Source organism: Tenrec ecaudatus, chromosome 2 (genome assembly GCF_050624435.1).
Source record: "Tenrec ecaudatus isolate mTenEca1 chromosome 2, mTenEca1.hap1, whole genome shotgun sequence".
Classification (NCBI taxonomy): Eukaryota; Metazoa; Chordata; class Mammalia; order Afrosoricida; family Tenrecidae; genus Tenrec; species Tenrec ecaudatus.
In genome coordinates, this window is record NC_134531.1 from 297,597,986 (window position 1) to 297,611,061 (window position 13,076).

The 13,076-nt window shown below is 40.3% G+C and overlaps 1 protein-coding gene across 4 annotated transcripts in view; it reads left to right on the plus strand.

The window, feature by feature from the left end:
* Positions 1-13,076, plus strand: part of CBLB (Cbl proto-oncogene B) — a 238,033-nt gene that overhangs the window by 140,707 nt on the left and 84,250 nt on the right. For all 4 annotated transcript variants that reach the window (XM_075542586.1, XM_075542584.1, XM_075542585.1 and 1 more), the window contains exon 9: positions 4,310-4,441. In XM_075542586.1, coding sequence (XP_075398701.1) covers positions 4,310-4,441 — 132 coding nt within the window. The remainder of the gene's footprint in view (positions 1-4,309; positions 4,442-13,076) is intronic.

Consider the following 13,076-nt stretch of genomic DNA (forward strand, 5'->3'; position numbering starts at 1 on the left):
ATCTACGTTTATGGCTCCCTTTGAAAACCTCCTTGTTAGTTTATGGTAGAGTATCTTATCAAACATCCCCCCACCCCGGGAAATAAAGAGTTTTCGTTAATAATGTCTTTGATTAGCCCCTGGTACTAATTTTTAAACCTTGCTGAGAGAGGGATATTGGGCCGATGTAGGCTAACTGCATTCTTGAATTCTTCATTGCTAGAGATCCATCCTTTCATGGCCGGACAACGGGAGCTAGTTGTCATGGAAAATTTCCAATAATATTTACTGTGCATGTCAGTCACAGGTGTACCGGAATGGGATGTATCTTAAACGCACCACCATCAAGTTGATTCCAAGTCATCGTGACCCTTTGGACAGAGTAGAACTGCCCGTGTGTTCCAAGACTAGCTATCTATGGGCGTAGAAAGACTGGTAGTTCTCCACCAGCTGGCAAGTGGTTCCCAGCAACAAGTAGTCCACTTTGCCATCAGCACTGATTTTTAAACATTTGTTGATGCATAAAAATGGAGGTCCCCCCCCCCTTTTATATGGTTAAAACATGTGCAGATATTTAATGCAAAATATACTTAAGGAATTCTTAAAGTATTTGAAGAGAATTTCTCATCTGTTGGAGCTGTTTCTGCTATTGTTATTCTTGATTATAAAAAATAAAGACAAATTGGAAAGAGGTAGATAAATAAGTACATAGAGCTTGTAAGATAGAATCTTGCCTTTAGAAAACTACAAAAAAACACCAGAATAATTCATATAATAGCTTCTAAAGGAGTCAAACAAGTAATTGCAATCTAATACAGATAATAATTACATCTTTTAATGAGAACATTGCTGGAAACCTCTTAGATCGTGAGCAGGAGTTAACTTGATCAAGTCTTTCCTGAGGACAGAATGTCACTAATCATTTGGCAAAGTGTTCCAGATGGACAATGATCTGTGTATCCAAGTTTTCACTGTAGGAGTTTTACATAATGGGGGAAAATTGCACAATAGAAAATTATTCAATAGGTTAAATGCATTGTAGTATACTCATTCATAGTTGTCCTATGAAATTATTCAAAGGGTTGAGATACTCGATATACATGGAAAGTTGTAAGTTGCATGCTTATGGTTTCATTTTTGGAAACCCCCCTTTAATGTTTCCTTTTGTAAACATTTTATTTGTATAAGTTATAGATGTATAAGCAATTGCCCTCGTATAAAGATAAGGATGTATTTCAAAAAAGTAAAATAAAAACATTCAAACCGGTAACAATGTTTACTTAATTCAGGGGATGTGTAGCAGGGAGGGAAAGAAGGGGAAGCTTTACTGTATTTCATTTTAGATTCCATCGGTTTAGAAAATCTCATATAATTTAGATGTGTTCATATTTTATATAATAAATCATACAGATCTTAAAAAGCATATATATTTGTTTTTGAAGATATTAATATTATTTCTAATTTTTAAGACTTAATCTGTCCAGTCATGACATTTTGTTGAAGTGCACATTTATACTTTGTATTTATTTTACTATATAATTACCTTTTTAAAAAAATGTAGCGATTCTCTGTCTTCTAAGATCTACAAATGAACACCTTTCAAAGATCATGCCCCTCCCCACTCACTGCCATTGAGTCGGTTCTGAGTCAGAGCGACCTGCTTAGCATCCCCAAGGCTGTGGGTCTTTATGAAGCAGACCGCCTCAGCTTCCTCCCGTGGGATGGCCGCTGGCTTTGAGCCTTACAGTTAGCAGCCCGTACGTACTGCAGAGCACCCCTGGGATGTCTTATCAAGCCACTCACAGCAGCCGGAGCTTTCCTTACATGACTCTGTAAATATTCTGAGGTGTATTTCTTAGGTTGCATTGAGTTTGGCATTTGTGATATTAGTTTATTGTAATTATTTTACAATTGTAAATGGGCCCTCTGGGTAGTTATAAACCATTGCTATTATTCAGGGACTGTGGTAATTTACCTTCTGTTTTAGATTTTTTCCCATCTTGTTTCATTCTTTTTAGCCTTTTTCCTGGAGTTTCATTAAATATTATTTAAATACCTGTGCTACTTACATATGTACAGCATGGTGAGTAGTGTGTGTATGTGTGTTTGTTTACTCACTTCTAACTTATCAACATTATTAGATTCCAAAGACCAAGTTTTTAAGTGAAAATGGAGGATTTTTTATTTGTCTGAGTTTTATAAAAAGGAAACAGATGGTAGAAGTAATAAAGTCTAAGATTTTCCTTTGTGTTCATCACGGTGACAGGTCTAGTCATGGGCTTAGAAGAAGGTTTGGACGGAAGCATAGCTGTGTAAAGCTGGGCGGTATAACTCTGGGAAGTGCAGTAGGGAGAGAAGAAAGGGCGAGTGGATGGCCCATCCGCGGAAGCACTGACCGACTTCCTGTGTAGCTCTGACTTCTCTCAGAGTCTTAGAAGACTCTCATCTGCAGAAGCACTGACCGTCTTCCCTTCTCCCCCTGCAGAGGTGCTGGGGACCCTTCCTGCATTAGTTTACCCCACTGAGACAGAGACTGCATGCACAGTTCAGCTCAGTTTGGGATGTCATTAAACCTGTACACCTGCCCCCCAAATATTTACTCAGTGCCTTGTGCTTTCCTGCCTGCCTGCCCCATAGCAACTTTGAGTTCCCAGACCTCAGGCCACCTAAGACTGGGAACGTAGACTAGGTCCCTGCCTGGGGACCAACCGTGTCCCCAGGAGACCAGCACCACATGGCAGCTTTCTGTAGTCCCCCTGCAGCCTTGAGGGAGCACAGGGGTTTTGGCATCCTGGTCCAGTTTCCCGGAGGCTGCTGGGCGCCTTGAAGGAGATGCTCCATAGCATTGCCACCAGGCCTGCCACCTTATTACTATGTAAAAGTGTTGGACAGGCTTCTTAATATTGTCATAAATGCAAGATATTGACTATCAAGGTCTGTACATGAATAAGTATATATGCATACATATTTTATATATTTTCGTTATTTATGATATTTTAGTAGGCTAAGGGCTAAATCTTGTCATTTGTCCTATCCAATACAAGGTACATTGTAAATATTTTGGTTGATTTCTATTATTACTGACCTAATATTTCCTGCAAATTCTATTTATGTTAATAGGCTATTTTCAAACTTTCTTTTCATTTGCAAGTTTATATGTATTTTCTTTGTGATAGGTCTTTTCAATAGCTCAATACTGAAGTAGATGTTTTACTATTGCAAAACATTCTAGGCTCATAATCTTAATGAACCAAAAGAATAAAAGTTTAATAAAATACTTTTTATTGCTTGAGTTATTTGTTTCACTAGTGCTAGGTAGGGGGAAGAATATGCACTTAGAGCCAGAGACCCAATTGAGAACTTGGAGAAGGCAATTGTAGCTTACTGGGATTATTAATATATTTAATTCAATGTACCTATGAGGCTTTGGAAATTATAGAAAGTAAAAATTGTGCATTACAGACCTGGCATGTGTTCAAGTAAAATAATAATTTTTAAATGTAATTTAACAGTGAAATTAGCTGAACATGTAGCCTTTGCACAGCAATTTGAAGTCATTGGATTCTCATGTGAAGCCCTGAGTTTTATCTTTTGAATCTCTGTGACTATTGGATTATTGCCCCTCATAGAGTAGTAGCCTAAACATGCATCTGAAGCATTTAAAACTCAAACCCGTAGCCACCGAGTAGGTTCCAACCCATTGCAACCCTGCAGGACTGAGTAGCGTTGTCGGTTGCGTGTCCAAGGCTGTATCCCTTTACAGAAGCATACTGCCTCCTCTTTCCCTCGTGGAGCAACTGGCGAGTGTAGTCAAATGACTGACGACCTCCATGCACAGCCGAGTGCTTGCGCCGCATGCCACCAGGACTCCTGTCAGCAATAAGTAACTGTACACAAAATCCAGTACAGGCACAAAGATTTCAAAAACCCGATTTTTGCTGACCAAATTGTACTTATCAGTTTAAAACAAATCCTAAATGGTAAAAAAAAAAAAAAAAAGTGACAAGCCAAAGTTTTATTTACTGATAAGTCATTATCATTTACGAATATTCTGTATGAGTTGAACATGCTTAGAAATATATCAATATACTATTATTTATTATGACAATATATAATTGATCAAGGACTCATGATGGTGCAAGGTGGGAGAGGGAGGGGCAAAAAGAGGAGCATACGCCAAGAGCTCAAGTATAAAATGTTTTGGAAATGCTAATGGCAACATGTACAAATGTAGTTGATCCAATTCATGCATGGAATGTTATAAGAGCTGTAAGTAATAAAATGATTTAATATATATTAATATAACTTTAAAATGTGTTTTAAATTCCAGGAACAATATGAATTGTATTGTGAAATGGGCTCCACTTTTCAGCTCTGTAAGATTTGTGCAGAGAACGACAAAGACGTCAAGATCGAGCCCTGTGGACATTTGATGTGCACCTCTTGCCTTACAGCCTGGCAGGTAAAATGGTCTTGCATTAGAAATATGGACATCTTCCTTTGTTCTCTATGCTATTTCACATTTCAGGTTTCCTCAGCATAATGTTGAAGAAGTGATGCATGCTATTAGGTTCTTCATTTGAAATGTTATTAAAATCTCAAGTGTTGCTATTTCTTCTATGTAGGTAATCTGTTTGTCTTATATTTTGTTTGCGTGTTTAACTTAGTCTCATTATATTAGCTATCCTTGCTTTTATAGCAGGGTTGTTTTCAGCATGCTATTATACAAATTACCACTTACTGATATTTACATCGTTTTTAGTAGGTTAAATTCTGAAGAAATGTAAAAACCAAAAGTCACTACCATTGAGTCACTGCTGACTGCTAGTGACCCCTGTGGGTGTCTGTAACTGTTTATGAGAAGGGAAAGCCAAGTTTTCCTCCCTAGGAGTTGCTAGTGGTTTCGAACTGCCAACCTGTGGACCGCAATCCAACGTGTATCCACTGTACTACTGTACCACTGACCACCAGGGTTCCTCTAAGAAAAGCCAAATAAATAGACTTTATGTTTGTGTTTCCAGCCAACCTTTTTTTTCCTCTAGGGGTTTACTCCTGCTTCACTTCTGTCTCTGGCTATTCTATAGGGGCTAAATTAAGCGAATCAGACTAAAAACCTTCTAAGAAGTCGACAATACATTTTTAATTTACAGAGGTTGACTCTGAGGCCAACTGCTTAACAATTTAAAGTTCAAGCCTTTTAAAGTAAATGAATGTTGTACAGTTGGCATACTCCTATCCCATTCCTGAGCCTTCTCCCCCTTTTAGCTCTGAAGGCTTGCACTGTGTGAGGAAGGATGGGCATAAGAGATCATTAAAGGGGCGAGACGCTCAGAGGATTGTTGATCTCTGCTGGGCTCGTTACTTGGAAATAAAATTAACTAGCTTACAGATTTTAGTCATCAAATGAGATAAAATATGATGGCTACTGATTTTCGTAATATTATGCAAAAAGACCTTCCTTTGAGAAGATTTTAAAGTGGATAAAGAAAAGAATTAAAATACATTCATGTCTGAATTCCAAGATATCTTTGCTGCCTCTTTATTTTATAGAAGCACCTGGGTGACTGTACAGTTCACAGTTATATTAGGTAGTGGCTTTTAAGAAATTTTGTTTTGTGCCATTGATTAAATTCTGACTTGTAACAGTCATGTGTTAGAGTAGAACTACTGGATAGAGTTTGCATGACTATCGCCTTTCGAGAGCAGAGTGTCAGCCATGACTACAGCCTTCCAGAGCAGAGTGTCAGCCATGACTACAGCCTTCCCAGAGCAGAGTGTCAGCCATGACTACAGCCTTCCCAGAGCAGAGTGTCAGCCATGACTACAGCCTTCCCAGAGCAGAGTGTCAGTCATGACTACAGCCTTCCCAGGATAGAGTGTCAGGCCTGTTCTCATGGAACCATGGGATAGGTGTCAGTCATGAGCAACCTTTTGTTACGAGCTGACTGCACAACACTTTTTCATCCTCTTTTGACCCTCCCCTTTTCTTATGATTAGTTTTCTTAGCAAGCTCGCAGAAGGAAGTTGCTTCCTCTCACTAGCTTGGGAAAGAGTGCTGGTGGCATAGAGCTGCCCACTGAACAGGGTCAGTGCTTTGAACCTACCAGTCATGTGAGAGCGAAAGATAGGCCCCTCTTTTGTTGTAAAGATTTTTAAAGTCTTGGAAGCTCACAGGGGCAGTTCTGCTCTGTTTTACATGGTCACTATGAATTAAAATTAGCTTGGTGATAGGTTGTTTTTTTTAACTCGTTTGATAAAAACAAACACGATTGCCTTATTCATCATTCTCCAAGGTTTTGAATATACCCATTCACGCATTTATTCAGCAGATATTTATTTAGTTGCTGTTATGCCTCAGGTTCTGTAGTGACCTGTGAAACTGTGAAGAACACTGAGATACCACCCTTACCTTCCAGAAATGCATCATGAAAGGCATGATATCAATGGTTCCTTGACTTGAACATCAGACTATTCCTACTGTTTAAGTATGATTTTAAAGCCATGCATGTATGCCAAGAATTTATGATAAGTCAGGAGAGTCCAATGGGAAATATTAAACCCCGTCTAAAGCATTATGGGTTCAGCCAATGTACATATTTAGCAAGCCCTTCTTCACCAACTTTCCCTTCCATTTGTTGTCCTACTTGGGTTTAATTGAAATTCATTGGAGATTTAAATTTTCTGTAATTAATAGAAAACCTAAGAGATGCACGATAGCAATGTCAGTTAGTTGGTACGGACTGCAAGTGGTTATTCTTTATTTTGCTGTCATAATGGGCCATTAGTCATGCCCCTGAAGAAGTGTCAGATACTATTTTCTCCTTCTGAAACGTCTGTGTTATTTAATAAAGGGAATAAGCAAGCCAGAGTTTGCCTAGAATCCTAAATGAGTTGACTAATCAGTGTCTGGAGGCATTCATTGAAGCAGTATCACCGTGGACGCCACATTTCTGTTCTGCATTTGGCAATTGAAGTTGTATCATTCTTTCAGCTCCAGGTGTTAACAGAGATGAACAAAGCAATTTTTTTCTTAAATCTGAATTCCTCCATGCCATTCTTTTTGTAGTGATTTATTATGTAGCTGGAACTACTGCCAATAACTTTAATTTAATTAAATGAAAACTTCATTTTTCCTCTTATGTTTCTTCCTATAGAATATGTTAAAGGAAAGATATTGGACTATTCAGAAGGAAATTCACAGAAAGTCAGTAGATGGAAATTAATCTCTCCTTTCCACATGACATGTGATGAAAGAGTTTTGTAACCAGACCATTTGTGCCCCGTTAACTGTGATTAATAACAACTTCTATGTATGCCACAGAAAAACACTGCTCCATGCGGTTTTCAATTGCAGATTTTTGGAAGTTGATCACTATGCCTTCTTTCCAGATACCTCTAGATGCACGTGTATCTGTAACCTGTCAATCAACAGCGCAGGCTATGTTTCCATTACCTGTGGACTCTAAAGCACTGTATACATGCTGGCTATCCATAGAGCATTTCCCATGCATACATGGGGTGGGGGCCATATCTGACCTCCTCTGGCTTTTGTGTTGCCATCCAGTGTAGGAGCCAGACCTGTCTTCACCCTCCATCCTTTGTCACTCTGTTCTGAAAAAGCACTCTACTTATACCGCGTCTGATCATGCACTTCAATGGCCACACAAAACTCACAGACAGTACACACAAGTCAGGGCGTTTATTAGTGGAGTTACTGGGTTATAGCACAGGCAAGTATTATTAAATAGTGAGAATGTACTCATTAGTTCCCAGAAACACCTATCCTTAGCCTGTTAACAGCAAAGCCTCTCTCTAATGCTCAGCTTCTGAGCCATGTAGCCCTTGGCCTCTTTGTCCACGGTCCCTAAAGCCTGCCTGCTACTGTTTCAGAATCTCATGGTCCTTGCCCTGCTCCCTGTTCTGTTTCATTGTCTCCTTTCCTCAGTTTCTGGTGCCTCTGGTCTTGTCGGCCATGACTTCAGACAGAGACCGTGAACTTGTTGCACTGATGGTTTTTCTTTGAATGTTTCTGGGATTTTTCTCTCCTCCTGATTTTAAAGATGCTTGATAGCTGAGGGGTGGGGAGTTGGGGAGCTGATACTAACAAAAACTGACCAAACCACTCTACTTGTGTTCCACATGCCCTATTTGCGTAGCCCAACCCAATCATTTGGTAGGAGTTAGACATGGGTAGAAGAATTATACTGAGAAATTTCATTCTACTGCATGCAGGAAAAAGGTGTCATTGTCTAAATGAGGCAAGAAGCAACTTCGAATAACCACATTTAAAGCACTAAGGAGTGATCTTTTGCTGTCTCCCCGCAAAAAGAAAAATACAAAACATAGCAAACAACTTGGGCTGGACCCATCAGGTCTACATTCTAATGAAAGTGACTGGGCATGTTAACCAGAAATATTTATGGTAGCATCAAGGCTACAGGAAGTGAAGCAGGATCATGCATGAGGGTAAGTCAGACAGTGCCGCTGCTAGGGTCCCAGCTCTCCCGTGCCCAGCCAGGGTCTTACGAACGGACTCCACTGACATGCGGTTCTGCAATCAGGGGAGGTCACCGAAGTGTTCTCCAAACCACGTGCTCTCCGTCTTAGTGTTGTCAAGGTGCCTTCAAACAAACAACAGAGAAAACCCCCAAAGAAACCTTTGCAGCGTGGAAAAATGAGTTTTGAGATCAGGGTCAATATCCAGTATGTTAATAAAACTCAAGTGAAATCGTTCTCTGTCATTGAAGCTTTGAAGCAATTTATAGGAATGTTGCTTCAACTAAGAGTTTTTTGATTATTGAACCATTTTTTTAAAGGTTGTGAAGATACCAAAGATAGAGAAGACTGTCAATATCGATGAATAAAGAAACCTCTGTTTTAGTGTAGAATTCGGTGGAAGAACATCCCAGAGTGATAGCTACCAAAGTTGGGCTCTCACACATTCAGCGTTTTCAGTGTTAAGGGAATTTCTTGACCGCAGTCAAGGTAATTTTCAACTTGACATGTGCTCAAAAGCTTTGGACCAGGATCTGCCATCTCACAGAGCTGATCTTTCCGTCGGTATTTGAAGGAGGATTGAAGCTAATGGAAATGCCTTTATGGAATTAATAATAGAGATGGATGTTAGGTTTGTCATATGAACCAGAGAGCCGGGTCCAGTAAAACTGTGACTCCTGAGCGTATCTACTCAGTCAGTTAAATTCTGCTTAGAAAGTTATGATGAGAGGACGCCAGGGGGCAACCTTCATTTCCAGGAGGACAGGAGGTGGTCGTGGGGGTCCTTATGAGGAAGAGGTTGGAAGGACGTTGAAACCTGCATTGGTGACAAAAGGACAGGGAGTGTTGTGTCGCAGGGTGTTGGTTGCAGGGTTCTTCCGTCATGACAGTTAACCAGCTCATTCTCAAGGGTACAAGGCGCGGTCCTCTGAGAAGTGTGAGGAACTTTGCCCCGTCCACCTTCCACCCTGAGCTAATACCTTTAGACTCGGTTGTGTTCCCCCACCTCAAAGATCATATCATAGGAACACAATTTGAGTTCCTTGAAGTTGCCAAACTTGACCTTTTGAAATAGTTTAAATTGAACAACAGAATTTCCAGGGAAAAGGTTAAGTATATAAATGGCAACCCGCCTTCAGGCATGCATAGTCTTATACATAGGAAAAGTCAAGAAACAATAATAACGTTTTGCTACTTTCATTTCATGAATGTTTCTATGATTTTGTAGAAATACTTTTTAATTTACCCTGGTAGTTTTGAAGTTTCCAAGAAGGAGCCATACATGCATATACACACGTAATAAGTTCTATTATTACGTGTGGGAAAGTGTGGAGGGCTAACTCTGAAGTCAGAGTATATTCTCAAATAATTATCCCGAGAGCAAATATAAAGGGGCTTCAAAAAGTTTGTGGGGGCAATTCCATTATATTTTAACTACAATTTTCCAGGAACTTTTAAAGTACTCTCATATTATATTGCTTATAAAATGTCTTAGCTCACAAAACAAAATATTCAGGATTTAGTATTCACCTGAATAAGTGACCATAACACGGGGAGTGATTTATGTAATATCAGTAACTTATACAATTATTGGTCTGGGTAGAGGTCTGAATATGTTTTTCAAGAGTGTATTACATGGTTAAGTTTTAGGTACATACAGTACTAACTGACTACTTCCTTATCTTTTCATTTGAAAGTACTTATCTGAGGAAGTAAATCTAAATTGATCAGAATAGATGGAGTACTAAGTACTTTCTCTTAACATTCTCAGAATATGAGTATTTTGGGGACTAGCACAGGTGTTATTAATTGGTGTTTGTCTTCATTAACACATGTTTTTTGATCTTCATTAAGAACTCATAGAACTCAAAAATAATGTGACTTTAATTTAGGTTTAGTAGATTAATTTTAAGGTATGCTCTTTCAGAGATTTCTTATTTTAGGAATATACATAAAGATTTATGTGATTAAGATTTGTGTAAATCAAAATACTGGTAATTCAAGAACAGATGAAGTAGGTGAGGCTGTAGATGAAGCTAGATGGCATATGAGTTAATAATTGTTCGATTTAAATTTTTAGATTCTTTAGGGCACAAAGTTTTACTGTGCATTCTTTATGCACTAAAGACAGAGGAGCCCTAGCCCTTTCAGTTTTGTCTTTCCATGTCGATGAGGAAAGAGCACAGGGGCGCGCCTGACTTCCTCTAGCTGCACAGAGCAGGAGGACCGTCCAACTCCACGCAAGCCCAAAGCCATTGGTCATGAAGCAGAGGTCAGACAAGCCTCCACACTCCATCCTTTACCCTGTTGTACTATCAGCTCTACCCCTCGGCTGGGTTTAGTAATCTATTGCAGCAGTCACACAGAACTCAGTCAGTACTCAAGATTATGGGGGTGGTGGGGCCTACCCGGTTACCACAAGTCAAGATCTGAGAACATAAGGATGCATAGTACCTCTTTGTGCATAGTACCTCTGCTCAGCCCTGCTAGCAGGCGTGTCTCTGGTGCTCATCCTCTTGGCTGGGTGAACCCACAGTCTCTGCCTCTTTTGGCCAAAAAGTTTGCCTGCCTTTCTGCTTCGTGTTCTTGATGTTGCACCTCTGCTCTGCCTGGTGATCCAGCATGGCTCCTCTGCTGTCCCATGATCTCAGTACAACTCCTCTGCACTGTTTCATGCCCTTGGTGTTGTGGCCTCTGGTACCTCTCCTGCCTCCACCACGTCTCATAGTAATCTGTCACAGACTCCACTTGTGACAAAACAACCTCATCACCTTCAAAGTGCTCTCCATTACACTTAATACATTTGTCATATCTGCAATTCCATTCTTGGAAACATTTTTCAGACTCATCTGACTGGATGGCTGACAGCACCTCCCTCATTTTTTTCTTCACCCCTTCCAAGCCATCAAGTTGCTGTCCTTTCATGCCCCTCTTTATTTCCAGAAATAAAAAGAAGTCGCACAGAGTGGGGTCAGTTGAGTCAGGAGCGTGGGGCATGAGAGGCATGATGTTTTTTTTGCCAAAAACTGGCACACTGAGGTGGCTGTGTGAGCAGGTGCATTGTTGTGGTGGCAAAACCAGTCCCGTCTGCCAAAAATCAGGCCTTTTTGGTCACTCACTGTTACACAATCTTTTCAGAACCTTGATCAACAGTCTGACCTGGTAGAATGAGCTCAAAATGCACTGCCCCCACTCACATCAAAAGAACAAATGAGTATGCCCTGATCTTGATTTCACTTGATGAGCTTTTTTCGGGGGTGAGGTGATGACAGTCTCTTTCACTAGCTTGATTGATGTTCGTTTTCAGGTCACAGACTGGCTCCATGCCTCATCACTAGTAATGACCTTGGGGAAAAATTCTGGGTTGCTTCAGTGATGTTCTTTCAAAGCACAGCATGTTTCCAGTGGACACTTTTTGCTGGTCTGTCAGAACCCGAGGCACAAATTTTGCAACAACTCTTATCTTCCTTTAAATTCCCTGAATGGAGCTGCAAGACAGTCAGACAATGTCCCCCTCTCTTCATTGGTTCCTCGTCAGTCTTCGAGCACAAGTGCTCGCATTTTGTCCACAGTTTCATCCATTTTGGGAAGTTGATGGACGTCCAGAATGAGTTTTGTCATCCATCAACATTGCACCGTTTTTGAAATGAGAAAACCACACATACATCTCAAGTTTTTTCCCAAGCAGGAAACAAGATTTCACAGCCACACAGAGTTTTCTTAAAATGGCAATCATAAAACACAAGGTTGGAGCGAAACTGCTTCGACAAAAAAAATTTACCAACCAGAGAGAACCTCCCCAGGCAATGCCACTGGGTGCACTAAATCTGAATTTTCACCTAGCGGGAAAAATTGTGTACTACAAAAGCTCTACTCAGCAGCACATTTTTCTGTTTTTTAGGGGGTACCCCCCTCATATTTCCATAGTCACACCCAGTCATTTGGTGGGAGTTAAAAAGACATGGATGGAAGAGTGATTAGTAAATAATTTTACTTCACCACAGTTGAAATGTTTGTGAAATTATCGTATACACTTGTAGGAAATTTCCACCTAGTCACCTAATGCCAGATTCCTTATGACCATTATAATAATGAGCTGTTATCTGAGTGATAGCCTGTATTGAAAATACTCTTACATTTTAATGTACTTGCCACTGAACGATAGGGAGGGAGGCTTAGCATCCCTTAAAAACTCTCTGTTGTGCTAGATTATGTCAACATGATGAGATTACAGAAACCAAAATAATTGTAAAGTTGATAAGCAAACAATATTTAACCCCATTGTGAACCATGGTCTACAATATAGGGTCCACCTGTCTATTCTACCCTAGGGTTTAGTGGAAAGCTGCTCAAACCGAAGTCAAACTTGCTGCCCTCAAGTCGATGCCAACCCATAGCAACTCTATGGGACATGGTAGCAGTGCTACCCCTGTGGGTTCTGAGGCTGTGATGCTGCATGGGAGTAGAAGGCCCCTCTTTTCCAAGTGCCAGCCTTGCAGATCCCAGCTCAGGGCCTCCTGGGAAGCTGCTTGCCCATGTTTAACACATGCTTCCACCTGGTGGTAGTTTATATAACTGCACGAATCTGACTAAACACTGCC